Source organism: Drosophila virilis, chromosome 3, assembly GCF_030788295.1.
Source record: "Drosophila virilis strain 15010-1051.87 chromosome 3, Dvir_AGI_RSII-ME, whole genome shotgun sequence".
Classification (NCBI taxonomy): domain Eukaryota; kingdom Metazoa; phylum Arthropoda; class Insecta; order Diptera; family Drosophilidae; genus Drosophila; species Drosophila virilis.
Genome location: NC_091545.1, coordinates 23484235 through 23511940, shown reverse-complemented (window position 1 = coordinate 23511940; position 27706 = coordinate 23484235). Strand labels below are relative to the sequence as shown.

The 27706-nt window shown below is 40.9% G+C and overlaps 4 protein-coding genes across 6 annotated transcripts; 1 reads left to right on the top strand and 3 right to left on the bottom strand.

The window, feature by feature from the left end:
• The first annotated feature begins 202 nt into the window (after positions 1 to 202).
• On the top strand, positions 203 to 10361 carry LOC6624222 (uncharacterized). Of its 2 annotated transcripts, none has more exons than XM_002048319.4 (5): positions 203 to 269; positions 5791 to 6024; positions 6121 to 7614; positions 8583 to 8703; positions 8772 to 10361. In XM_002048319.4, exons 2-5 carry the CDS (start codon positions 5918 to 5920, stop codon positions 10224 to 10226), a joined length of 3177 nt encoding a protein of 1058 aa, XP_002048355.1. In that variant the 5' UTR covers positions 203 to 269; positions 5791 to 5917; the 3' UTR covers positions 10227 to 10361. The 2 variants fall into 2 exon arrangements, with proteins under 2 accessions (XP_002048355.1, XP_070064722.1); XM_070208621.1 differs by lacking the exon at positions 203 to 269 and adding an exon at positions 3184 to 3330.
• On the bottom strand, positions 381 to 1421 carry LOC116650742 (uncharacterized). Its single transcript, XM_032435301.1, has one exon. It carries the CDS (start codon positions 1419 to 1421, stop codon positions 381 to 383), a length of 1041 nt encoding a protein of 346 aa, XP_032291192.1.
• LOC6624524 (uncharacterized) lies at positions 1344 to 16895 on the bottom strand. Of its 2 annotated transcripts, none has more exons than XM_032435131.2 (3): positions 16577 to 16895; positions 15162 to 15372; positions 1344 to 1528 (listed from the first exon to the last, which is right to left on the bottom strand). In XM_032435131.2, the coding sequence occupies exons 1-3, from the start codon at positions 16782 to 16784 to the stop codon at positions 1459 to 1461; spliced, it is 489 nt and encodes a 162-aa protein (XP_032291022.1). In that variant the 5' UTR covers positions 16785 to 16895; the 3' UTR covers positions 1344 to 1458. The 2 variants fall into 2 exon arrangements, with proteins under 2 accessions (XP_032291022.1, XP_002048354.1); XM_002048318.4 differs by lacking the exon at positions 1344 to 1528 and adding an exon at positions 11707 to 12189.
• A 4665-nt stretch (positions 16896 to 21560) lies between these two features.
• geko lies at positions 21561 to 26889 on the bottom strand. The gene is made up of 3 exons (XM_002048317.4): positions 26268 to 26889; positions 22549 to 22750; positions 21561 to 21888 (listed from the first exon to the last, which is right to left on the bottom strand). Exons 1-3 carry the CDS (start codon positions 26488 to 26490, stop codon positions 21702 to 21704), a joined length of 612 nt encoding a protein of 203 aa, XP_002048353.1. The 5' UTR covers positions 26491 to 26889; the 3' UTR covers positions 21561 to 21701.
• Positions 26890 to 27706: the final 817 nt, after the last annotated feature.

The following is a 27706-nucleotide window of genomic DNA, read 5'->3' as shown; positions in this document are numbered from 1 at the left end:
TTTACTTGCCTCTTCGCTGCATATTTGAAAAACAAAAAAACAAATTTCATTATGCTCTCCTATGTACTTCTCAAAAATTCGAGTAGTTCTTTTTACTTTGAATGCAAGTAAAGCGTTTTTTTAAAAAGTGTGTCAAAAATTGAATTTGTTTAACATTGAACATACTTTCAATTTTCTAACTCTCTTTCTTTTCTTTTCTTTTAGCTATGTGGAAATAAAAGTCGGTCTCCCTCTAATTAATAGATGCAAATGTGCATATGAATTTTTGGGTAAGTGCATAGTTCTTTATTCATTTATTTAATTATTCAGCTCTGATCATCTTCTAGTTATGTATATTAATATTATATATATCTTTATTGAAATTGAAATTATTGAAACTCCTATTCTATTTCATTATCATCATCATCATCGTAATCGACAAAGTGGAGCTGTCTTTGTTTTATAATTACAATAGGTTGTTTCCTTAATGTTGGCTGTTCCTGCTGGGTTTGTGTCTGAGGAATGTTCTCTTGACTTGGCAAGTGCATAAGCTGAGTTTCAGGCACATCGACCTGCTCTTCAGCCAGTCCTCCCTTGGATTTGGGCGAGTACTTCAATTGAAAGCGCTTGAGAAATTGCGGCACTGGCGGCACATTTCCTGAAGCATGAAACGCAACTATTCCATTTATATGCAGTGGACGCAGTAGACTGCACAGCTGAATGAGATTCATGCGATTTGGCACTGGCGACCACTGAAGTTTTTCCAGAGGATATGGCTTTTCCTGTGCATCGCAATCAACGCTGTTGGAAGCTACAACTTTAGCACTAACTACGTAGCCGGCCACCTCAAATTGCCGTAAATCTGATGTCAAACACCTGTAGTTATCCAAATAGGCGTTCGACATTTTGATATGACCATAGAGTGTCAAGGTTTGAGCTAGTCTTTTGATCAGATACTCATAGCCCAGCAGGGGCACCTTGAGCACAGTTGGCCTTTTCATAGACTCTCCATATATGTAGATGCCTCTGGCGATCTCTTCGAAATCCACATGATTAAACGGCTCATCGACTGCCTGGAGATTTAAAAAGAGCACCTCCGTGCCTTTTGCAATCCATTCCTGGTAGGTTACATTGCCCATCAGCAGACAGAGATCGTCCTGTTGCACAGCTGAATAGTATAAGAGCAATCTGCCGCCATGCACCTTGCGGACAAGCAACATCAGACTGTTGCCTAGGTCATTGCCGGCACAGAGCATCAGCTCCAGACGCTTGCCATCGCTGAGGCGCACTGTAAAGGGTTGCGCTTCCCTGAGTATATGGAAATCCTGCTCCGATATGTTGCCTCCACGAGTACGTAGATAGTACAGCAGTTGACTAGCCAGCGGCTGGGTCGTGTACATCTTGCAGAACTTCTTAGGTAGTCGGTCCACCTGCTCCTCCATGCCATATAGATGTGTAATGAAAACCTTGATATGGCTCTCATACAGCTTCGGTATCACATCCACAATTATTTCTGGATACTCCTTGAGGCGCATGTTGCTGTATTGAGCTGATAAAAAAATATATATATTTAACTGCTGCAGTATTCTATTGCAATAAATTTAAATAGTTAGTCAATTTGATAGCTACGCCCACTTGGTGACCTTTTATAAAAAGTTTGTTCAACCATTCAAAAGCGGATACGTTATTTATGACCTATAATTGATCAATATGAAGCCGCGACTTTGACTTTGCGTAATTTCCCCAAAACCGAAACAAAACAATACCAAAACAAAGTTTGAATAAGGGGTAAACAAGTCGAAAAATAACCGAAGCTGGTTGAATGACAGGCATTGGCATAGATCCGAAATTGGCAACAATTTAGCTTGGTTTAACTCGTGAAAGACGTTTCTGGCACAACCCACAATCTTGAGATTTTGGTTTCGCTTTCAATATGACCGCCAAAACGGGCCAAGAGCCAACTGCTGGCTGGTTACCTCACCCAGCCTCAGTCAGTAAAGCAAAAAAAATAACGTGTAAATTATTATTACGTTGCTTTCAGAGCAAGGGAAAAGAAAGCAGCGTGGGGGGACCCACTGTGGTCTGGGGTCTCTGACTAGACCAGAAAATTACTCAATGTCGCTTAACTTGGCTGCAGCTAAATGCCATCGTCTTGTTGTCTTCCTCTGTCTGTGGAGTCTTGTAGCTAGCTGGCAGCTCTTTCGGTTTCCACCCGGTTTCAACTTTCACTCTCCGGACGACGTTTTGCTTTAGCGACTAATTTGCTTACCTCTGCTTGCTGGTCTCTGCCTGCAGCTCTTGGCTCATTATGATTAAGCCATTTAACTGGCCAGCTCGCTGTCTCGGCGGCACCCAGATTCACTGCGAGTATTGTACAATAATTCGCCTGGCTATTTATGAAGCTTACAGAAAAGTGTAACAAATGGTTGATCAACATGTAATGCAACTGTCTGATTTAATTAAAGTAGTTAGCTCTGCACAATAGGTTGAATGAACTATGAACTATCTGCTCTTCCAACAAAACTCAATGTGGGAAACTAACTCATAATTGTCAGCCCATTTCTACATATGCGATTCCAAACAAATCATTCGATTTTAATTGGAATGCTTCAAATATATAACTTTTTCTGGCATCCATTGAAAGTGGTAAAAATAAATCGTGTAAAAAATCTATTAAATATACACGATATGTACCGTATATATACATAAATGTTTCCAAAGAATGGAGACTCCAACTTGTATGGTTTTCAAATTAACACTTGTCTGAGCAACTTACCTTTCTATGCGATTTTCATTAACCTCTAAGGACCTACAAACTATGGGCATAATTAATTAATAATGCTTAGTTTTATTTTGTATGGAGTATTATAGATTTGGTTTATTTTTATTTTATTTTCTACCCACAAAAAGTTGAGAATTGTAATGTAAGCTGCTGACGCACGAGCTTTATTCATCCTCAACTCCTCATTTCTGTTGTTACTCAACTGAAAAGTCTCTCTCCTTCTCTGGCTCTCTCCATCTTTCTCAATCTCTACCAACTCTTTAACAAACAGCTGCTGATCGTTTCGACGACGTTTTCACTCTCCGTTGGAGCATTTTTCTCCCCCCCTTCTCTGCTCTCCTCTCAGCAACAAGTTGGTAAACTTGGCTGGGCCGGGCTTGGCGCATGCTCAGCGCCGGCGTCGCGTGTCAAACGAACGCCGCACTCACAGCCGGAAAGACGTCGCTGGCGCATGCGTCGTCGAATAGGCAGTTAAGAAAACAAATATAAATTTCGATTCGATTTCGTTGGTGGTTTCTATTTTTCTGTTGCCACACAACGCGGACGAGAGTTACCGAGAAGTGCAGTCAGTAAGTGGAATCAAAAGCCGAAAGTGTGCAAAATCGGAGCCGGCTAAACAATTATGTGTGTGTGTCTGTGCGCCGCAATTGAGAGTTAAACAAAGCGTGGCAATTGTGACAATAGAAGCGGCCCGACTATTTTTAAGTTCAACCAGCCAAGAAAAGAAAGTTGTCTGAGTCGTTTAGTTGTGCAAGTGAATAAAACATTGCGTAAAAATTAGCCGAAAGCAAAAAAAAAAAAGTATATAAACAAAACAAATAAATGACTCATTTTACAGTTGAACTCCAAATCGAACCTCAGCTCGCGTCACAAATAAAAGACAAGGTGGCCTTCAGTGTGAGTGGATTTACCAGTTCCGCCCACGCTGGCCACGCCCAGCTGCTTTGGGGGCCAACATCACTAAAGAATGCACAGCACGTACGCTGCTTTTTGGTTTCCGTGTCCATATCCGTGTTCGTCTTTAGCCCAAAATTGGAGCTCATCTCAAGCGTAAAGTGTCCTTTCGTGTAGTTGCCGCATTTTGCGAGGGGGGAAGGTGAGAACCCTTATAGCATTTCGGTGCCATGTTGTTCCGCACTTGTGCGTGCCTCGACACACAATCGAAACATTTTGTGATCCTGGCACCTGCTGCTGCAACGAGGGGATGGCACATACACCTCCACCTCCACCTCCAGATGAAATTAGCTGCTGCCGTTTCTTGTTGTAAATTCCATCGCAGTCTGTTGCTGCAGCTAGTCTTCGTTTTAGTGCAGCGCCCTCTGTTGCCTGTTGGCAGCAAATGCAATTTTCTAGTACTTGCTCGTTGCGGCGTCTCCGCCGTTGCTTGGACCATAAAATTTTGGGCAATTACAGTTACAGCTGCAAGCTGCATGCTGCATGCGGCATGAGGCAAGCTGCTGTGGCAACTGAGTCAGTCTGTCCGTCATTTAGTCTGTGTGTGTGTGTGTAATTGCATGAAATTTAAATTTTATATGCGACCAACACATTTGGCATAGTCGTTTTTATATTACGACAAGCATAAATAATAAATTTGGCTGGTTTTCCAGCTGTTTCCATCTGCTCCAGCAAATACTTTAAGGCATTTATGTATTTTTTGGAAACTTTTTGTGCGTCATATCATTGAGGAGATGTAATTTAAATTCAACGTGAGCAACACGCAGCAACCTTGACTTCATTTAAATGCAAATCGATCGACGCCAAATGAGGCCCTAAACAAAACAAAGGCAATCTTTATGGTGAAATTTATGGCGAATGCTGCAGCAAAAAAGTGTCAAATAAACAATTTGTTGTAAAATAATCAATGAAACGGATGCTAAAGTTAAGCTAATAGGTAGCTGAGAAGCAGGCCAACCATATAATTTATATAGATTAACAATGGGATTATATTCTGCAAGAGGTTCCTAAGGCCATTCAGAAATGAATTTCACTCTTTTAAAATTGAAGATTAAATTAACCCAAATATTGTGAAATTTTTTAATCAGATGAGAATTCGTCTTAGAGAAACATTCCGGACTCGTATGTCTTAGGCTAGTGTTTGGTTAACGTGAGATCTTTACTTCAGGGAGTTTATTTTTTCATATTCATTTTTGCAATAATCTGCTTAATATTTGTTTTATAATTGTACTCTTATTAAGTTAAAAGTATGTTTATCTTTCGGATTGAGTTTTCAGCATAAAAAAAGCAAAGGAATAATTTTGAGCTGCCTTCAAAAGGCTTGTCATTAATTAAGTAGCTGCCATGCTAACTGATCTTCAAAAATTTATTAAATTTAAATTTATTACTTAAGCTGTCTATCTGTTATATGAATTTGCAGCATTATAATATTGAGTATTTTTTACGAGAACAAGTGTAGACTGCATCATTTTAACTACCCAAAGCTTAGCAAATAAAAATCCAGAGCAGTGAACGTGTCAGACTGTGTGTATTAAACTTTTAAGGCCTGTCAACGCTCTGTGGCAACAAATGGCGACAAATAAAACGTCACAATAATATGAATAATTTAGCACTGGGCTCAAGGCGCAGTGCACTAGAGCAAAGCCAGAGTCAGAGTCGGAGTCAGAGTCAGACACAGACACAGACACAGAGACGAGCACCCAAAAGAGCTAAAGATTATGGATATGATTATACGGCGTAGTCATCGTCGAAATAAAGCTGATGATTACGGTGGCAAGTCGAGTCGAGTTGCGGCGTGCGGCTGCATAAACACGGCGCAATCATAAAAAATAGAATTAAACAAATGTCAAGTCGTCGTTGTCGTTGTCGTCGTCGTCGAGATCTCAACGAGCACGTGAGAATTGCATTAATATGAATGCAAATGTGCTGCATTCCCACTCCTTCGATGGGGTAAATCTATAAATTTATGTGCAAATGTAGCGAGAAATTTGCCGCGAGGACTCTAGAGAAATTCGCAATCTTTTCCAGTTTGTAGTCAAGAGAGCTGACAGCAAGTTTTTATGTTATTGTTGCAGGCGACGTGCGAAAAGTGGCTTACGCTTATGAATTGCTGACGTTAGCTGGGGATTTCCAATTGCAAGAAACACAAAAGGCCAAACTCCTCACACACACACACACACACTCACACAGCTCGGCAGCAGCATGCAGTTTCGACAACAGCCGCAAAGTATGCTATGGAAAATTGCATTTCTAATTATCGCATTAGCCGGCGACGTGTCGTGCATAAGAAATGGCGACGGAAATGACGAGTGAGTTCACGTCTACCTTAATTTATGCAAATTTTACTGTTTCCCCACCCCACCCAAACTGTCAACTAAACCAATGTCATGCCCACTTCCTGACAGGCAGAAACACATTTCCGCAAAGCTGAAAAACTTTTTCCCCTCGGAGCCAATGATTGAGGTGACCGCCATTGCTGCACAGTCCTCCCAGACGTCCGCCCGGGTAACGAACGGCGGTTTTCGACCCTCACAGATGCTTGAATTTACGCCCTCGGATGTGATGCACGGTGGCATACAGCGTTATCCTCCCAGTTATTTGGAGCCCAACTACAAGCATCAAGTGCCCAGCTCCTTGGCCAACCTAAATTCGCAACAGACGGCGATGGACAAGCAGTTCTCCTTTCCAGACGAGACCAGACCACAACAGCAGACCTCTTTCCATAGCTATGCCAGCACCCAAATACCCACCACACCGGTGGTCAGCTATTTGGATCCCTTTACACAGCAAAACTATCGCTACACGCCTACGGTCACGCCCACGGCCACACAGGCTACGCCCAGCTACATTCAGTATCAACGCGAACAGCCCGAGGAGCAGGGGGATCAGGTCTACACGGTGCAATCGTCGCTGCTCGTAGGCAGCCACGCGCCGCAACATTCACGCCCCGTTGCTGCGGACGAAGTGTACTTGAAGCGGCCCGGCTATGTCTTCGATGAGAGCCCCACGACGCTCTATCGCCGACCTGTGACAGCACCCACAGCTTCCACAGCGAATAAAATTTCATACGATTCGCATGATTACCCGCCGCCCAGCTATGCCACACAGCAGACATCCAACTTTGTGCCACAGCAATCCCAGCAGCAGCCGCAGCAACAAACCCAGTCTCAGGGACCCCGCGAGCACCATCGGCCGCCTTACAATCGCCAAGATGTCAATGACAACCGACCATTGGCAGCCGGCTCATCGATATATGTGCCGAAGCCGCAATACACGCAGTCGTCTAATTACGCAAACAACTTTGGTAATTATTTGCAGAGACCTCCCAGTTACCCTGCCCACTCGCACTCTCCCTCGCAGTCGCAGTCGGAATACAAACCCACGCACTATCAGTATGAGCCGCTGCCTCAGCGGCCGCTGTCTCAACAGCAGCGACCGGGACACAATTACTATGAGTATCAAATTGGCGAGATACCACCCCAGCCGCAGTTCAGTTATCGTCCTGGTCCGTCGCCTGGCTATCGACCGCCTTACCAGCAGCCAGCGGCAGCAGCAGGGGCTGGAGCTGGTGGCTTGGCCACTCTAGCGTCGCTGCTGAGCTCGACGCAACAATATGCGCCACAGTTTACAAATCTGCTTTTGGGCGGTGGCGGTGGTGGAGCATCATCCTCTTCCTCCAGCAGCAGCAGCCCATTAGGCAGTCTCTTAGGCGCTTTCGCCGACACGCAAAGCACGGGGCAGCACGCCCGACCGCCCAACACACAACTCATTAGAGCCCTGGAGAACATCGCACGCAACGACGATTTGCAGTGTGTGCCCAAGGTGCTCTGCCAGATGATTGCCGGTCAAACGTTACGTGGCCAACTGCCAGGCTTCATTACATCGCCTGCCATAACCAAGTGAGTACCCAACCAGAGCTGGCGCAATTGCCATCCGAAATAATGTGGCAAGGGCTTTACTTGCAAGTAAATATTATTAAATTTACATTCCCATCCGATGGCAACTCCCACCGTTCTGTGCTCGTTTAATTTCAAGCAAGCGTTAACTGGGATTAGACCTCATTCATTATGCAAGTCGATCTGGCCCGACCATATTGATTGTTCTATGAAATGAGCCACGCTCTGATTGAGACATGGCCAGCGGGCGGGGGTTGTGTGTGTCTGAAGCATCTCGTCTGTAAATTGATATTGTTTGGCTTTTCGTTCCAAATTGGCATTTACTCAATTAAGTTTTATAAGCAGCCTAAAAGGCAGCTGGGCAACATTTGTTAGATAATGAAGAATATAATAACCCTTGAATTTAAGAGAAGGTAGCTGTGTACCTATATTCCTTCAGGTTTTTCATTGCATTATAAGAAATTCGTCTATTCTCATATGGTTATAGGTAAAAATAGTTAAAACCCACTTTTTAGATATCACAGGGAAAATTAAATGTTCCGACTAGGTCGTTATTTAAAAAAAGGAGAAGATTTTCATACAAAACTTCATTTTTGAGCGATCGTTCTTCTACTAATAAGATAATGATAAGATCTGTTGATTTAAAACAGGAATACCTTACGAAATCATAAACATATCCTTCGATGCGTCACACAGTTACACAGAATTAAAATACACTCTGTAAAAAACATCCAAATGAAGGGACAACGTGGCTATACAGAAAATAAGTATATGTCGAGTCGGAGATGTCTACTCCCAACAAGTATATACTAGAAATACTTATAAATTAAAAAAGGATTCCAAAAAACAGTGTAACAAACCTTTCAGCCCAAAAGTACCTAGTACCTACAAATTACCTTGGTACTCAGATATCAGGAAATACTTAAATTGCGAAGTTTTTAAGACTTTTTCATTAATTTCATTCCCAACAGCTTCTTAGCTGGCTTCCCAGTCGCCTCGCCAGCTCTCATTTATGGACGCGCTGCGTTGCTTGGAATTAGCGGGGGCGAACGAAGCTGTGTTCAGACCTATGAAAAATGCCCAAAGAATGAGGTAAGCTGATGGCAGTGAGCATACCAATCAAGGGTGTTTAATGATTATTAAAAACTCAAACTTACTAGATGGAAATCATTCACTATCTGAACAATCATCGCGGCGGGTTTTTTAAGTTCTTCAGCGAGCCGGAAGAGCAACAAACTGTAGCACAACAAAGCGAATCTGGCGGAGGCTCATTGTTCAGCATACTCGCTGCCCTGACGGGCGGCGGGCAGGAACAGGGGCTGGGTCAGGTGACGCGCACAACGCCTCGGCCTGTGCCGCGACCCACACAAAGACCCAGTACGGACATTGCCGATGGCATCGGCAGCTTCTTTACCCGAGTGCTGTCCGAGTATTTAAGCGGCGTGGAGTATCAAAGACGTCGCCGAAGGAGAAGGAGTCTGTTGCCAACGGAAATTAAACGCAACATTCAGACGGATAATGGCCGCTTGATGCCCGTTGATTTTCACGATGAAGAAGATGACTTGGATACCCAGACACCAGTCAAGTTTCAAGATGATGACGAGGCGGAGGCAGCCCAGGCACACACCGAGCTGATAGGTGTGCTGCAATTTCCCGAAGACCAGGTTGAGGGCGAGGGTCGCATACTGCACTTCAAAAACGAAGAAGGCGCCGAGCATCATGACAACGGAGCTGTGCGATTTCCGGATGCCACGCCGGAAGCTCTGCGCGACAGCGAGCGAAAAGTTATCTACGAATTCAATCGAGATGCAGCTCAACGTAAATTGAGATTTCCCCAAGACCAAAGCGAAAGCGAGCGGCAGGCCAAGAAGTTGCAACTGGCCGAGGGTTGGACAGCTGTGCTGCCCAACGGACTTGGCGAGGAAGATTACGGCGTTGAGAAGAGGCGTGGCAAGCGAATTGTTTTCAAGGATACCAATGAGGAGCTCGAGGACTTTGATAAGCTGCTTAGAGAAGAGCAAGTGCAGGAGTACAGAGAGGAAGAGGAACGATTCAGAGAAAAACAGTTTAGAGAAGAACAACAAACGGAGCCACATACACCACCAAATGCTGTATATGAGGATGCAGCACCACCTCAACGCGGCGCCAGAGTCCTATTTCCCGATCATTACGAGCGTCACATACGCAGAGGTAAGATCCTGAACCGACCCACCTATGCGCCCAGCTACGAGTACAATGATAGGGGCGAACAGAAAGAGCAACGTTTGGTGGTCAGTGATGAGCATAGACCGAGTTCCTATTATCGTCTGGAGACGGAGACATCAGCAGACTATCAGGCAAGTCACAGTCAAAGTTTTATGAACTATGGCGAATACCTGCCGGGGAATACCGTGCGATTCGTCGAGTCGCTTGACAAACCCAGCTATAATGCTCAGTACAACTATCCGAATGCGAACTATATAAGCGACAACCGATATAGCAGCGCTTACCAGACTACCTCGACGAGGAGACCCAAACACGAGGATGATAGAAATATATATGTAACTAATTCACAAGGTGTAAACGAGTATTACATAAGGCCCGACGGACGCAAGGTGTATCTGGGCAGCGGTTAAATTTCTAGAGTGTATATACGTCAGACGAGAGGCAAGTTCCCATTAGCTTAAGGCCTGTAAATAATTGTTATCGCTTAAATGCCTTTAAATATTTATTAAATACTTTTTAAATCACAAAAACAAGATGCTTCTGTAGCAGAGATAGCAACAAATCAACAAGTATTTCAAACATATGAAATATGCAAAAGAAATGGCACATAAATCTAGAGACAAACGGCGTCATCGCGGGGAATACGTTTGAAAAATTAAATGTGATAAACCGAGAGACACCAGGGATATAACCAACAAAAAAGAAAACCTTCCACAGACAATTTCAGTTGTTTTTTTGTTTTGGTCCCAGCTCCCAAATGGGACGAACGTTTCACAGTGCCAAATCACACAAAAATGCAAAGTGCAAAAAAGTGCAGCGTACTTTTGTGCGGCGGCACACACAGCACACAGCAGGGTTGTCAACGTCGCCAAAGCTCCAAGCAGCGCTTGTTGTTACGCTTGTCTACATTGCGTCGCAGTCGTGTCGTTTTATTTACAGCACTCGGGCTGGGGCGCTCAACAGTGCCTGCAAACATATGCAACGAGTTAATAAATAGCAAAGCGACGACCAGCGCTCTAGTGCGGGTTTCTGCTACCAATGTGCGGCCAGGGTTAGGGTTGTGTATTTTACCAAAAGCTGTAGTTGTAGTACTTGAAGCGAAACAACTGAGAGCACAACAGTGGCTGACATATGTAACAGTAAGAAGCAGACGGCCAAATACTCTGTAATCGGCAATCGAGCAATAAAGAAACTGCTTATATCATATAAATGAGAATATCTTGTATGCTAACTTATAATTGAATTAAACATTAGTTTTTCTAAAAATCTCACATATTCAATACACATTACACATTAGCACATCATATTCTGTCTGCTTTCTTACAGATTAGCCACAAGAAATAAGGAGGATAATGCAAATGAATAAATAATAATGCAAAAACGTCAAAATGGCAGCATAGAAGCATTGTTTATGCAAGGATTTTAAAAAGTAAGGTTGCCAAGGGTAAGTTTCTTATTGAATCCTATTTATTCTTACTGGGAGATATTATATAACAAATATTATAAGAGAAGTATCTTCTCTTTTTAAATCTATTAAAAAGGTTATCCAAAAGGGGCTGCAAATAAGTAAAAGATACTGCTCAATCTTTTCTAATACATTTCATGCACTTACTAGTTCAATATAGCCTTTCTGCACGGTTACAGGGTATTCACAACGAGTCTGCAGCTTAATGCCTTGCGTCAACAATTTGTGCGCTCCGCTGCAAAGTATGCATGCGTTTTTTTCCGTTGCATGCTTTTTGGCGTATCAATTTTTGTTTGCAACCAGACAAATGGTTTGTAAGACGGGGGCAGAGTGTAAAATGCATTGTCCGAGCAGATGAAACTTCAAACTGGACGGGGTCTGTGGGATAAGGGGGCTCTTAAAAGCGCAGGCATGACACGGCATAGGCACATACAATTTTCATTTGATTTTTGTTGATTTATTTGCTTATTCTTCGTACATACTTATATAAGTCTAAGCCTATGCTGTCTGTCATTTAAATTAAAGCCCTTAAAAACAACTAACAGTACGAATTAATGAAGAGTGACGATAAATAGAAACAGAGTTGGAGTTGGGGTTGGAAAGAACGTAACAAAGATGTCCATGCGATTGACTGACTACACGATGCGATGTAGATGCTGCAGATGCCCCCGGAACTGCGACGTCTACAATAAAAAATAAAATAAAGCCCGCCCATGTTCGAGTGCCGCCTAGTCCGACATGCGACCACTCCTTAGCGAGGCTGTGGCGGCGGCAGTGGTCCAGTGCCTGGACATGGCATCCGTTTGGCCAGGTGCTTGCATAGCGGCACATCCCGCACAGCATCGCCGATAAAGACCGAGAGCAGATACCATTGTTTCAAGCCGTCGGTTGATTGCACTTTGTAGTTCCTGAGTGGTTGAGTGGTACGTGTATGCAAAGAGTTGTTGTTCAGTCAGTCATCATCATCATCATCATTATCGTCAGGCGCAGGCACAATAGTCGGCAACGAAAGCGGATTACAAAAATAATTACTTATAAGTAGCGGGTAATATACACAAGTCTCTGGCAGGCTTCCATCACAATACCCTTTCCACGCACCACCAAAACAAGAGTCTTGCCTTGGACTGGGGCCATATTAAAAACAAAAGTAATTTGCGCTTTACCACGAGCTCCACTTCGGCAGGGGCAGGACCAAGGCTCATAGGTTTTATGGTTAACCAGTGGTTCGGGTTGAATTCAGTGACATGTTAAAGACATGCGATGCGTTGTAAATATGTTTTTTTGGTTAGTCAGTGCATGTAAGCTGGTATTAGTTTATGCATTATGATCCTTTACAAAAACATACAAGTAATATATATATATATGCTGAGGTCAAAAGAATGTGGTTAAAAATTCATGTGGTAATTGTTTCTGTCTTTCGCTTCAATTTCAATACAGAATGCATAGTACTCGCCCTTTTGCGATTATTTAAAGGGATTATTACTTTGAAAATAATAAGAAATATTATTAAAGGATTACAATTACTGTTTGAATTGAACTGGCAACTTCTCGTCTATTGGCTCTACGCTCAAACATAATTGCCAAAGGAAAATTTCAGTGAGCATAACATTTATATAATATAGATACCCTATTGTCGAATCACGCGCCCATCTCTAGCTAAGAGCTCATGCTCGTCCACTTAATTTGTTGCTGATTACCTTGCAGTGCGCTCAAGCACAAGTCACATCTGGACACACACACACACAAAGAGACGCACACATATAACTCAAATTTCACACGTCTGCAATGGGATAATTTAATCAACTCAGTAACAAACACATCTGCAGTGCCCTCAGGTCCATTCCAGAGCCGAAAGAGTGCCATGCGAAAAAGGTGCAACAGCATCAAAAATACAACTGACCATTGCAGAAACTAAACTAAAACGAACCGAGCTGTGCTGGGACCGATTTGCACTGTGCGCTTGCATAAATTTAATCAAAAACTTTAATCATATTTTATTATTAAAAAACACGTCGTGGGCAAACGTACAAAACTTCTAATGCCAATTACATTTGCAGGGCAACGAAAACTAAACAAACAACACACAAAACGAGTAGCTAAAGGGGCAGGCGGAGGTGAAGGCAACAGGACAGACGAAACGACAAACCGACAGACGTTGAGTACATTTCAAAAATAATTTTGAATATTTGCTCTTGACACGTTGGGGCCAGCTCTTGGCGCTGATCTGGGCTGACTGCTCCACGTTCGGGTCTGGGCTTGGGTCTGAGTCAATGACGGGGGCAAAAGAAACTTTGAGTGTTGAAAATTTTGCATGTTAAGTGTGAAAATGTCAGATGCATGTGCAACACATTTGGGCTGAGTCGAGTGCGATATGACACAATATTAAATGAAATTTACAACAATGGCCAAAACTATGAATGCCAAATGTTGCGCATACGACACGTATGCCAGAGGTATTTATGCAAAAAGCTTTTGTTTAAGGTTTAAACTATCTTTTGCTTGCCAAAAATAAACAAGCATTAAATATTTAAAATAGTTTGCTATAAAAAGAAGAATACATTCACTATCAGTGAGCAGCCAGGCCAAAACTTAAGAGTTCTATTATTATACAAACTCTAACCAAAAGGGAGCGAGAGAAATTAATTATGAATCACTGCGCGGCGACGGGTGTTTCTGGGAAGGAAGAACTAACTGAAAGAAAAATAAATGGCAAACAGTGCGGAAAAGAATAATTTCCTCAACTTGGAAACGTTGTGCATTGCATTGCATTACCATGACAATAGCGACTGCAAGGGCAACTAACTCATCAGGAACTGGTAAAATTTATGTAAACTTACAAATTGAAATCCAAAGCCAATGCCAATGCAATGACATGCACATTTAAGCTTTAGGAGTAACAAGTACATGAATCCAACTGCAGACAGACAGGGAGAAGACATTAAATTATGCGCAGATGAGTTAGCATGCCCAATGACAATGAGCTGGAGACTGCAACGATGGGCTATCGGGGGGCAAGGAAGGGATGACAACAACGAAGAAATAATAAAAATTGATTGGAAAACATTTTCAACTAAAAACAAGCCATTCATTTGCCAAATGACAACAACAGCAGCGCCAAATTGCAACGTAGCAATAACAAATGCAATCTGAAATGCTCATTTCGAAGAGCGAGAGACAGAGAGAGCGAGAGAGGAAGAGAGAGAAAGAGGAATGCCAAATGAGAAAGAGAGGGGGCAACAAAAGTTCAAGTTGTTACTGTCTGTCAGTCGCCAGTTGGGAAGCCATAAAGTCAGCGTTCCACTTGAACAAGAAATAACTAAGAAAATGATCTAAGCTCTGACAACACCGACACTCCGATGCTCTATGCTATAGAATTTTAAGAGAACTTTGACTATTTCTCTTTTATTTTATATTCATGCACCAAAAGCAAAGACAATATAAATACTATATATTATCTTTGGCATTACGATCTTAATATCCATTGATAATAATTGATAATGTTGCATTCAATGATTTTATATAATAATAAAAATCGATGCAGCAGAACCAACTTAACCATGTTGCCTTTCGTTAATATTAATATATAAAATTTAAAAAAAAGCAGCTGGACATAAGTACTAATTTTTTTAATAATATTTTAAAAATATTTTAAAAAAAGGCCAGCTAAACTATTTAGTAAATTTGTTGGATTAAAATATTCTTATGTATTTTAATGGTTGTCTTTTCGCTTAATTTCCCTCTGCTTTTACGTTTTAAGTCAAGATTTAAATCCTCTAGTAGTACTTATCGATTATGATTATTTTGCTATAAGTACCTTTACCAACATATAGCATCCCCTTTGCAGGCAGATTCATGTTGTGAACCGAAAACTTTGACCTACCTCAAGACCTCCGACCAGGGCGCATGTAGCTTTGCCTTGCCGTCGCTACCAGATTGCCGTTGACTGCCTGGACGTGAGGCATGCACACGACACGGCTCCTCGAGTATGCAAGCCTGTGGCCCGAACTCGCGCTGTATCTCCTTCTGGGCCAACTGGGCGTCCAAAGCTAGTGGGTGGGCAGCGTCACGTCTGCTACGCGAACGATACGTATCTGCAAGAGTGGCAAAAGGGAAGTTTTATGTTAGCAGTTGGCTGTTAGCTGTCGTTGGCTGCTTGCGTATAAAACGCGAAATTAGTCAAAGTGGCAGCAGATGAGAATGCCAAAGTTACCAAGCTGTGGTTGATTGCACAAGTTCGCATTGGAGTTGAGAGTGCAGCACAGCTCAATGGGCAGCTTTGGTAATTCCCTGTTAGCATTCATGATTGCTTGTCATCAAGCACTTGGTTTTACCCAAAAAAAAAAAAAATAATAATAATAAATAAAACGTTGCCCGCAATACAACTAACAACTAGCCAAACGGCTGATTGTAAAATATTCCGGCCAACAACTTGGCTGACTTCAGTTGTCGTCTCCACAGCCTTGACCCCATTTGGCTTGCTTAAGTGGACGTGCACGACGAACTGCCGCCGCCAGCTCCGGCATTTGAGCCAGTCGCCCGCCACTTTTGTCACACATTTGGGTCTGGTTTTATGCGAAGCGGCGCAATGAGCGCGTTTACCTCAAGAGTGCGCCTACCATGATGAGATGCACAAGAGAGCTTAGTTTGTCAACAAATGTTGCAAGAGGCAGGCAGGCGGGTTTTGTGTTGTGTTTTGATAGTGTTTAGTGTAAGCAAACAATTAGTATGACATTTCTTAATATAAAGAAATTGTATTGATTATTTATTGAATTTACGTTTGTATATTCTTCTTTAATTATTTTTTAATATTGATAATATTATAATTTATTAATATTTAATTATCTAGATTTTCTATTTAATTATCCACCATTATTGTCTTTTATTTTCTCACTTATCTATTCAATATATTTTTTCTGTCATTGGTAAATGAACTAATTATCCAGGATTAGCTATAACTAAGAAAGCCTATTAATACGACAAGAAAAAGTAAATATTGATTTGAATACCAGATTTGGTATTAGAAATTGTTTTCTCATGCCCTGACAGCTTGTGGTATTTATAAGTAAGGTTTTCACTACAAAATTTTTGTTGTAGTTATTTATGAAATTTATCTGTTTGCTTAATTCGATTTTGCACGCACACACACACACACGGGTCGATTTGAATAATGGCAAATTATTAATTTATGCACAGTTTTTGACTTTCACTTAATGAAAATAAATTAAAATGCCCAACAGCTGAATCATGCCCCAATGCGGTAGTTGCACTTTCACACTCAGCAAAGGGCTAACTTACTTGGATTGAGGGAGTAAGCCAACTTTTTGGCAAACTGCGACAGACGCACCGACAGGACAATAACTGGAAAACCGACCAGCTGCACGGGCAACTCGAACAACGGATCCGGATTTTGGGCGAGGCCCTGCTCCACATACTCCAGCAGCAGCACCAGCAGCACATACAGCGTGGGCAGCAGCGACAATGTGCAAATGTAGCGCAGATTCATGGCGAATACTCTATGTGGAATCCACACACAATCGAAAGAGGAGTCGAGTAGTCGTGCAGCCGAACTAGGCAACTTGGTGCGTTTAAAGTCTTCGAATGACTGACGCGACTTGGGGCCGCCTCAAGCCGCCAAAGCGCGGCAAACAAAAAACTAAACCAAAGAGAGAGGATGACAAAATGATAAAGTGTAAAACTATAAAAAAAAAAAAAAAAAAAGTCAAACACGACTCTCTTTGAGCTGAGTAAAGTTGGCGGCCAAGTTTGCTTTGCATTTTGACCAAGTTTCGTGCGGAAGCAAAAGAAGCCAAAGACAAGTGAAAGTGAGCCAATATGGTCAAGTGGAGGGCGCAGGCCGAGCCTACTATCTTATGAATGAGTATGTGTGAGAGTGTGCGTGTGAGTGTGTGTGTGTGTGTGTGTATGCACACACACACACCAACACCAACAACACCTTTAAAAGTGGACAAACCAGCTATTGCTCAGCTGTTGCCCCCCTCAACAAAGTCAGTCTCTCTTCTGTACATTTCCCTCTCTCTTCATTTTCTTCTTTTTTTTTGCCTTTAATTATGAAAAGTTATGAAATTTTCCATGTTAGTGGCCATTACTTTTTCACTTGTGATTTCCTTTTGGCTAAGACTTTTGGCGTGTCTGCAGTCTACGGTCTGGTATGCGTTACTGTTGGCTTTGCATATCAATTACTTAATCTGCGGTTGTTTAAGCCACGTTTGCCCAGCCGCTCGTTTCCGTTAGCTGCTTCAACAGCGCTGAGAGATGTGTATAAGGCACAGTCCGAGACCAACATCTGTTAAATAGTTTAGTAATTTTCATGGGGCGAATTGTTAAGAAAAAACAAGAATAGTTAAAAAAACAATAAAATTTAATTATATCCATGTACGCACAACTATATAGGCTAATACCCTAAAAAAAAGGCATGCTGAGTTTCACACAAAACTTACGATGTTTTGAAGACCGTCTACTCACGTTTCTATCAATGCTGCAAAACCCGGAAAAGGTCTTGATGATTAGCGGTTCGATACAACTTCCTGCCCGTTGGCTCACTATCTATGCCAGGTTTTGTTTCCAACTTTTGTCATATATATTCAAAATTCTATGTACCATTTTAATCTGTAATTGCCCGTTGTACTGAAAATATTGTAATCCATACGTATTTTCATACACAAGATTCGGGCTACATTTGACCTCTACCCAAAACTGGTATCCATCAAATATGTGTAGATAAATGCGAGATAGTTGGGATCAAAGCTATTTATACTTTTTGGATTGGCCTATCTCAATAGTTTATTTTTGTATTGATTAAAATATTTCTTAATAAATTAGGTAGGTTTAAGGTTTGGCTATAGTGAACAATTTTTTAAAGCGTTCGGCTTAAATCCCATCCAGGATAAAAGTCTGATTATATTTAGCGAAAATGTTTGACTGACTAAAGGTTGATAGTTTCTTATTTAATTTATTAAATCATTTGGCCTGCTAAGGCTCAGATTTAGCAATTTTAAACAGTATGATTATTAAATAATAACTAAAATAATAAAAAAATCTACTCAAAAGACACGCCCAATGGATAGCTAGTGCCCAAATTATTACTACACAACCCATTTCAAATCGGCAGCAAGCCAAAGCTATTCATGAGTTTTTTTTATTTTGCCAATTAACACAATTTGCAGTTTATTTGAATAACTAAACTTTAGCAATTGTTTAACCAATCATTTGTCAAGTGCGTGGTCTGATCTTTGGAGCACGTGTCATTGTCCACGCTTGTCGTTCGCAGCAACCTGCTCAAACAACCGCAAATTTGTCTCTGGCTTGTAATTAATGTGCCACATGACTTTCAATTACAAGCTCATTTGTTAAATGCATAAAAAATAAGCTTCAAGAACGAGGAAAACCAGCAGCCAAAACCAATCACGGCTACTCAGTTTATTAAGACTGCAAGACCCGCAATCAGTTCGGACAGTTGGTCGACTAGCTGTGCTTACAGTTAGCCAGACAATTGCGACCATTAGCAGACAATAGCAAGAACTGACACAATGAGTGTTCAATCAGTCGGTCGATCAGTCGGTCGATCAGTTTTAAGCCAAAACTTGACCGACAACATGTTCGCCCCACCTCAGCCCCGGGCTGCAATTGGCCAGTCATTCAATCAGTCGGTTGCCCGGTTACGCAAGACGGCGCCTGTTAACACTTGCGACTTAAGCCGCAATTACAGAGCACTGCAGCTCGGCAGCTCCCACTGTTGGCCTGGCTTACATTTGCAACGAAACTTTTTTATTCGCGTACCTCAAAGTGGGTGGGAATTGCGGCGTTGTCATACCCTAGTTTAGGCATGGCAAGAGGCATTTCTGCTCATAATCTTTTGCACTAATTTGTATTGTAATGGGTTGTTAGGCTCTACTCTCTCTATTATCTTATCAAATTATATTAAAATAATTTACAGTCGTAATGCGAGACTCTCTAAATGATTGCATTTGCAAGGGTATTTGGTTTTCGTCACGCCGTCAAAAACTATTCCTTCTTGTATTTATTTCTTTGTTGAGCCGCGTAATTTTCGGGTTTTACCAGTTGCCTGGCACTTGTTGCCGTTTTGGTTGCTCGCTCGCAGGCCCGGATTTGAGTGCGAACTGTTGGGGTTGTTTGGGGAGAGACTTTCCTTTGTTTTGGCAATGCAATGCGGAAATATTAGGCAACCTGACAAATTGATAGAAGTTTGAGTACCAGCAACGGCTGTTGAAAGTCATGTTACGCATAAGCTGCACTCGTCTGGCATTGCACAACAAACAGCAGTAACAATAACAACAACAACAAACGACTTGTCAAATGTCAGACCAAAAAATAAAGTGCTGCTGGTCTGTCCCAAAATCGAAGCGCCTGAACGATACAATGAAAGTGCACCAGAGTCCACTTTTGGCACGCAACGAGCGTAACAACTGGCAAACTGACCCAATTCCATTGATATTACAAATTGTTTACTTTTATTGTTTATTGTTTTTGTGAAGCCATCCAATGAAGGCAAAAACGTAATTTCGAGCTTGTTTTTGTTTTCTGGTTTTTTTATGTTTGTACCCCCCTTTGGATTTGTCTTTGGCAACTTGAAAACTTGCCAAATGCAACGTGTTTGCGGCGCCTTGATAATTAGTATACTATAAAAGTAGTTTGGATTGCAGAGTATCAAGAAGTGTCGCAAATAAATCGGAAAGGCAGCCTTTTAAGCAAGAGCACGTGTCGCTGACTGATTTATGAGCATGAGAGCAAAAGAATCGCATACCGAATCGAGTTGTTTACTTTCTGTTTACTGTCTACCGTTTGGCTATTGTTTAATACTTAATTAGCCATCAAGTATGTCTGTCATAATCCCGCAATTTCGCTCAGATTCTTTCCATTTGGTGTGTGGTCATTTTTACGCTCCAAGCATGTTCAATGAGGCAATCATCGAACACAAATATTGTTTTGCTTTTTATTACCTTTTCGTTTGAGGTGCGCAATGTCAACGATCCATTTGCATGTTAAGTGTATTCGTTTTCTGTATGGTGTATTTTTTTGCATATCGCCCAAAAGTATGCACTGAAAATTTGCAGGTTTATTTGAAAATTCAGTATACGCTTTATTCGATGATCGTCATTCAGATCTGATTTAGTCAAGAAATCTTCTAAAAATAACCTCTCAAACGGTTTTTAGGGCTTAAGAATTCAAAATGGAGAGAGTAGCTGGGATTTATCCGCTTTTCCCAGGATTGTGTCTGTTCAGAACCAAGAAGAACCACTTCTCGTCCGATTTTTCTGTTTCCATGACACTTTGCTAAAATATTTGTAATAAAAACAAGCAATAAATGAAGCAAAAGCGCCAATTTGTTGTATCCTTTCATTGCATTTAAATTGCCATTTTTAATTAGTCTGAAAACTGTATTGATTGCACCGAACAAAAGTTGTAAAATCAAAACCAACGATTCCTCAAATTATAATAGAAACAAAAGACTTTTTATGCTGTGACATGGCACAGCATTTAAATGCACTGATTAAACGCAGTCTTTAGACGGGTTTAATATAATGTGAAATAATTTACCAAGATCAATACAAGCGTATAATTATTATGACGAGGAAGTCAGTTGCATGTACTATCATTAAGAAGGCGATGTAAAAGCCACAGGCACACTACAAAAAGCTATTCGAAAATCATTATGGGAATGGCATAAAACAAATTGAAAGTGTTTAGTCACTGCTGTTAGGTTATTGTGATTGGGGTTTGGTCACAGTACAAACTGGATTTTAATCACAGATTGAAGCATTCGTAGTACGACCTTCCAATCGTATTACAATTTCTATTAATATCTACACAGCTGTTAAATTCGATATTTCCTAGCACTTGAAAAAAAAACAATTAAAAAAACATGTTCAAATGCATTTGCCATTTAATGCCCATGCTAAGGCGAAGGGCGTTTACCGCGTAACAGTCGCAAAGATGATGCAGCGCAATTAAAAACCCATAACTATCATTAGTAAGCCCACAAAAATGAAACAAACAGAAGCAACTCAGGTTTCATATTAAATAACAATATGCTTTTTTTTTTTTGTACAATTATACGCGCGCCTCGAACTAACATTAGGCATAATGCTAAAACTAACATATAATTGAGATAGACTAGCCACACTTAAATGACTACTTAGCACTTACAGCTAATAGATACAAATTGCAAATTGTCACATCAGTCATGCCGCAGGCTCCATTATGGCAAACTGCAGGCACTTTTCTTTCAGCCAGTTAGACGACGGCTTACAGCGTGAAAACATATAGTACAATAGGTGAGTCTGTTCGGCATAGAGCCCCAGATAGATATAATCGTGTGTGTTTGTTGTGTACACTTAAACTAGTTCTTAATTAAATATGCTATGATCACATTAGCCGGCGCCTAAACACGCACCTTGTAGCTAAGCTTCATCAGCTTCTTGGAGCTGATGGGGCAGTTCGGCCAGAGATTGGCGCAACCCATGGGACCGCTCAGATTATCGCCTGTATGGCGCATTAGCTCGCCCATGTGTGCCGCAAAATACCATTTACTTGGCGGCATATTCATCATCCAGGGCATGGTTGGAGATCTGCAAGACGTCGAAAAAAAATACGGAAATCACATTAGTACGTTAAATGTATATGAAGAGCAGCGCATTTTTCAGGGTTTTATACGGATCAGCGATTGTTTTTGGGCCGCGTCATTTTAGCTGCTTTGTTTGAAATACCTTGTAGACACGACAGCTCAATAGAACTAAATACTACAGCGATTCTGTATAGTAAGTGAGTCGGTTTAACAGTTTTTTACGACGCTGCGTTCACCTTCGACTCAAGTGCGAGGTTACAAAACGACAGAGCTAGCTCAGCGTGCGCGACGCGTCAATTTTGTGAGGTAGGTTATGCCTGGTCGATGAATCTGATTTCGAAATACCCGTTTAGATGCGCACCTATTACACAACCCAATAGTGGAATTGTGCATGAGTTTGTTCAAGCAAGGCCAGTCCTAAGATCTTAATATGCACTAAAATCAACACACCTGACCAAGTTCATTGAACGACCCGACAGGCCAGAGATCAGCAGTGAAAAAGTGATTATCAAACAGGTAATACCGCAATTGAAATGTTTTTAGTTTTAGTTGTCGTCCCATAAAAGGGGTCTTGTGCAAAGTGCCCAAGTTAAATGTGAAGTAACTTTGAAAGCTCTGATCTTTATATAATGCCTGCTCAGTCACGACTCGCCTTACGACTTACCTTATCAATCTAAGCAGCTCGCGCTCCTTTTCGCTCAGCTGATACTCCGGCTTGGCGGCCAGCTCGCATAGCATTTTGGGCAGACACGATTCTTTGATGGTATCCGTTAGCTGTGACTTGGTCTTCAGATTCGCTCCGGTCACAACACCAGTGGCTACTGGCTTCAGAGCAGCTGCTGCGGAGAACTCATCAAAGTCGTGCTCTAAAATTTGTACATAATTGATTAACTCGATAAACGCCATTTAATTATTATGCATTGCATTTCGTTTTGGCATTCGAATTTTGGTTAATGAAAAGTATTATATTCTAATTAGAATTCTCATTAATATCGCCTACTGCTTTCTAATTAAGATTTGCAACTGCGCAACAAGATAAACCTCAAGGCCACTGAGCCAAATATTTAGCATAGAGAAGCCCAAATGTTGATAAGTGGAATATAGAATACACTTACAATAGATTTACACGAGAAATTAAGCAAAATAATTTAAAGAAGACTGGCTTTTATAATAGAAAATACATAAGAGAACTGAGAGGCATATATTTGTGTTTTATAAAAATGTATTTTTAAATACCTTACTGTTCCGTGGCAAGAGTATTTAGAATTCGAATGTTCAAAAATGTGAATTCATCCACAATATTTTAACAATAAACGCGCATTTGTTGCTTGTCAAATTGTTTTTGTTCGTGAATGTTTAAATTTCATTAAACAACTACGCAAATATTAAACTGGAAAATACCTCTCTAAAGTAAATAAAGACGCTGTACGGATGAGCATAAGATACCTATTTAATCAATTTCTATTAATCATGAATATAGCCATTGAATACATGGAATCAAATGTTCAGAAACAATGCAAATATTTCACTTTTTATTTCATGTTCGGCATCAGACAAAGAGCCAGAGTCAAATATTTGAATATAACTTCGTATTGTATCAGATGTTGCGAATTGTTTGCACATTTTTTCTTAAAGGCAATGCGAACGGTCAGCCTGATGACAACTCGCCCCCAGCAAGGCCAAAACGTGCGTTGAACTTTGATTTTTTTCTATATGAATATAAACACAAATATTTGCTTAGTCATTTGGTCGATGTTTAGTTTCATTAATTATGCTGCTGTATAAATATTAAATTTAAGTCCAAGCCAACTGGCATTTATTGGTAATTAACCACAAATCAGAATCCCCAACTGTGCTCTTTGTACGCGGAAAAGACTTAAATTTGACAAGAGTTTAAACCTGTGAAAAGTGACGCAAATCTCTGGGGTGGCATCTTATTTGTGGTTTTTAATTTATAGCCGTATGAATATTTTAGCCAACTCTATTCCCAAGAAGGTGCAAAGTCAACTGATTGTATAAATAAATAATTTAAACTAAACCTGATTGCCAACGGATATCCCAATGCACCTAAAATGAACCTAGAAATAGACAAGTTTTATATTTTAAAAATCTACAAATTTGTTTGATTTTAATGATGAGTTGAGGACAAAAGAACAGTCTCCGAAATGAAAGCACTTTATGCTTAAATGCACGTACTGCTTACGGGTTGATCAGCCCTGAAAATTCTGAAATCAAATTAAACGCAAGCTCTGCATGTTTATCACGCACTGCATTTGTCAGCAACTTGTCTTGGCCAAGAAACGTGAAGTTCATGCCGAATTCGGTAAATGCAGCGCGCCGGGAAATAGATTAAGAACTTTGACATGCCTTTTTAGTGAATGAAACCTGTAGCACAAAGAGCCTGTTTAACTCTATCAACCAATCATTTACAAGATATTAACACCGTTATTATGCAATAGCGCAGAATTAATTTCAGGGCACTCTCGATTTCCGTAGAACTAGTTTCCAGCTAATCATTTATACATAAACCGCTCGACGATCAACGCACGGCTTGAATACGTATTGGAACTGGTTCCGATCGGCATTTACAAGTGTTTCTTTAAACTGCGTGCGTTTTCAGAGCGCTCTGCTTGAATAAGTTCAATAAATTAAATAGCGCAACTCAAGTTAAGTTTGCTTAGTGATATTCCGTATTGTCATTATTTATTCTGGCAACTTCCTGTTAACTTGACATAATCAGCATTGCTCTGCAGCTTCGTCTAGACAATGTGCACAGCATTGGAATTTTAACTCTGGCGAATAAGGAGCCCATTGAACAATTGCGAAATGGTCCCTGCAACTGCAGCCTGTTGGGAAAGTTGAGCCAGAGTTTCCCACAAAGATTTCCAGCACATGCAAAGGCATAAGTAAAAAACTTGTCGTTGTCGCTGATTTTATTACGTGAAGTTTATTTGCTTGGCATTTTTCCACTTTCACCTCTGCAAGCAAAAACAGAAACCCAAGCGCACACATACAAAATCAAGCGAGACCACACCACAGATGCGATCATGTTAATGACCTGGGCTAAATTCCAGTTAGAAACCACCGAAGTAGACCACTGTGAGGCCAAGATTCTCATGTACTCGTTAAATGGTAAGAAAATAGAGGGACACTGTTTCCACCATGTGATTGTGAATGTTAATTCGTTGCGACTAACATGAAGTTTGACATGAGCATGAAAAGCCGTTGTGATATATAATGAAAAGCTTTTTGACCTCAGCTTAAAATACAGTCAAACATATTCTCCAGCTCTATTGTTGGCTCGTCGAGCTGCCTCGAGGTGCACTTTGACTTTCCGATTGATTCAATTAACTTTTTTCTGTCATTGAGGTTTCCTCTTAATGCAATCGACCATTTATATGTATGTATGTGTATCAACTCGTGGCATTCATTGCATAATCAAAGCCCATATCCATTTGTTTACAAAAAAAAAAACAACATTTGCGGCTCTTATGTCACTTTCCTACGAGTTTGTCTATAAAAATTATGCAAATCGCTGGGCATTGGAAAGTGGTTACCAATATGTTTTTAGCTGTTTGCCGGTACGAAAGCAACAAACATTTGCTCAACCTGGGCTTTCCGTGTCCGCTTAGGTGTTAAATAAAATTGTTTATTTATTTACTGTGAGACCTTTTGATATTTGTTGCGCAACACGCAAAAGAAACCCAGCTATAGCTGACTGGCACGACTAAAGCTCAAAAGCTGATATTGTCTTAAAGTAAGAACAGATTTTTGTTTTTAAATTCCATAAGAAGCGAACTTGTATATATGTAAAAGGTATGGAAAATTTTTGACTGCCTACTTTAAATTCGTAGCAAGTTAAATAACTTGTCCGTTAATTGTCAAACACTATGGCGCGTTAGTTGATGATACATGGGTATTTTTTTGGAAACTGGATTATAATAATGCAATTTTTGCCAAAAATAACTAAAAATACAAGTTAATTCCGGGTATCAGGTAAGGCTTTTTATCAATTATTCGCTTACACGTGCTGTCAGCTTTTTACAAATTAAACGACTAAAAAAAAGCAAGAAACATTCATTTATAAATCGAAATTGACCTTGATGAAGCCAAACAAAGCGCCGCTTATAAAGACAACAAAAAGCTGAATTTGTGAAACAAGCCATAAAAAAGAGAGACAGATATTTTGCAATGCGCAGCGGCCCAAGTGTGTAAAAATTTGCGTTGTTAATGCCAAAAAAAAAAGAAAGAAATAACGTATAACTATAAATAAATAAATTTTAAAAAAACGCAAGTCAAGTTTAAATTTGCGTATAAAAAAAGAGCAACTCGCTTACAAAATTGAAATGCAACGCAAATGGGAATACTGGAAATGTCACTCACCTTCGCCTATGTCGATTTCGGCATTCTTCTGCTGAAACTTGCCAGCGGCAGCGGCGGGACCAGTCGGCGGCCCCCCGCCCTGCACGCCCACCTCGTCCGGATGATCCGATTTAACGCCGCGCACGCTGTAGCCCCCATAGCCAAAGAGATCGCCAACCAGCAGCAGCGAGACGACGCCAAAGATCATGAGGCGGCAGCGCCAGGCGGTGTCCATGAGCGCCATTCGAATAGGTTGACTTCAGTTGTAGTCTGTTGTGCTGGCTTGTTGTTTTTTATTTTGGTTGTTTAATAAATTCTGTATCTCTCGATTTTTAGCACCCTTTTTTTTGTATATGTGGAAATTTCACAACTTTGACAACGACACTTTTTTCAATGAAAACTTGTGTGTAAGCAAAACAAAAATGAAAGCTGGAAAAACGAAAGTAACGATTTGCGTTTTTTTTTTTTTTTATTTTTGAAAACGTTTTCAAATTAAACGCTAGCTGCCGTTAACGTTAAATGTTGTTGCTGTGGCACAGTAGCAATTAAATTTGGCATTCAAGCGCACACACAGCACGTTAGTTAATGTAACTGTAAATCCACAGCTAACACACGCGACAAGCCACAGACCGACGCGTCCAACCTGAAGGCGGCTTTCAACAGAACTGAAACAGCAGCCGCTTCGCTTAGCTCGGCTCAGCTCAAGCCAAGCCAAGCGACCAAGCGGCCAAGCGGCCAAACAGCTGACGGCCTGCTGAGACAGAGAGAGAGAAAGAGAGAGCGACCGAACGAGCAATCGCTTAATCTAGAGAGCGACTTACCTGTAGCTCACCTGTTGCTGCTTACTTTTAGCGCTCAGTGTTGTGTTAATTAGATGCGAACAGTCGCCGTAGCAGCTGTTCATCAAAACAAATCAAATATACCATCGCGTTTGATTTTGAAATTGTACATATAAAGTGTATACATATATACCTAGATAGGTGTATATATGTGTATATATCGCTGCATGATTTTATGTATATGGGGCGGCCACAAATTTGGTTTTGTTGAGTTCGATTACCTGCCCGGGCTAATGGCCGCAGCTGATATTGGCAAAGTGCAGGCTGAGCCGCAGCCCAAACGCACAGTGGTACGAACACAAGCTGCCAGACGATTATAACAAATATATAAATGTGGAAATATAAATCAATGGCATTTGCGACACATTAAGATAACAATGTTTTGAAAAAAAAACATTCCAAAATTCATAAATTAAACAAAAATTCAGTAGAATATGTTTGAGTAATTAAGGGTATTATCAGTTAAAATTAAAAAAATAAAATCGCCAAGTCTAATTAGCACCATGCCTTGCACGAACTATTCCAGGTCCTCTGTGATGATTACAATAACAATATTACAGAGTATTCTTTCTGTTCAGAATCTTCTCTTTCTCGTCTAAAGGCTTCTAATCTAAACTATTT

Bases quoted from the DNA above. Each gene is read 5' to 3' on its own strand.
- LOC116650742 (XM_032435301.1), bottom strand. From the start codon at position 1,421: ATGGAGGAGCAGGTGGACCGACTACCTAAGAAGTTCTGCAAGATGTAC.
- LOC6624222 (XM_002048319.4), top strand. From the start codon at position 5,918: ATGCAGTTTCGACAACAGCCGCAAAGTATGCTATGGAAAATTGCATTT. The intron at 6,025-6,120 runs GTGAGTTCACGT...ACTTCCTGACAG, and splicing joins AATGGCGACGGAAATGACGA to GCAGAAACACATTTCCGCAA. The intron at 8,704-8,771 runs GTAAGCTGATGG...CAAACTTACTAG, and splicing joins AAAAATGCCCAAAGAATGAG to ATGGAAATCATTCACTATCT.
- geko (XM_002048317.4), bottom strand. From the start codon at position 26,490: ATGGCGCTCATGGACACCGCCTGGCGCTGCCGCCTCATGATCTTTGGC. The intron at 22,751-26,267 runs GTGAGTGACATT...TACAAATTTTAG, and splicing joins CGAAATCGACATAGGCGAAG to AGCACGACTTTGATGAGTTC. The intron at 21,889-22,548 runs GTAAGTCGTAAG...GACGTCTTGCAG, and splicing joins GAGCTGCTTAGATTGATAAG to ATCTCCAACCATGCCCTGGA.
- LOC6624524 (XM_002048318.4), bottom strand. From the start codon at position 16,784: ATGAATCTGCGCTACATTTGCACATTGTCGCTGCTGCCCACGCTGTAT. The intron at 15,373-16,576 runs GTAAGTTAGCCC...CCACTCTTGCAG, and splicing joins GGCTTACTCCCTCAATCCAA to ATACGTATCGTTCGCGTAGC. The intron at 12,190-15,161 runs GTAGGTCAAAGT...TCAACCACTCAG, and splicing joins CCCTGGTCGGAGGTCTTGAG to GAACTACAAAGTGCAATCAA.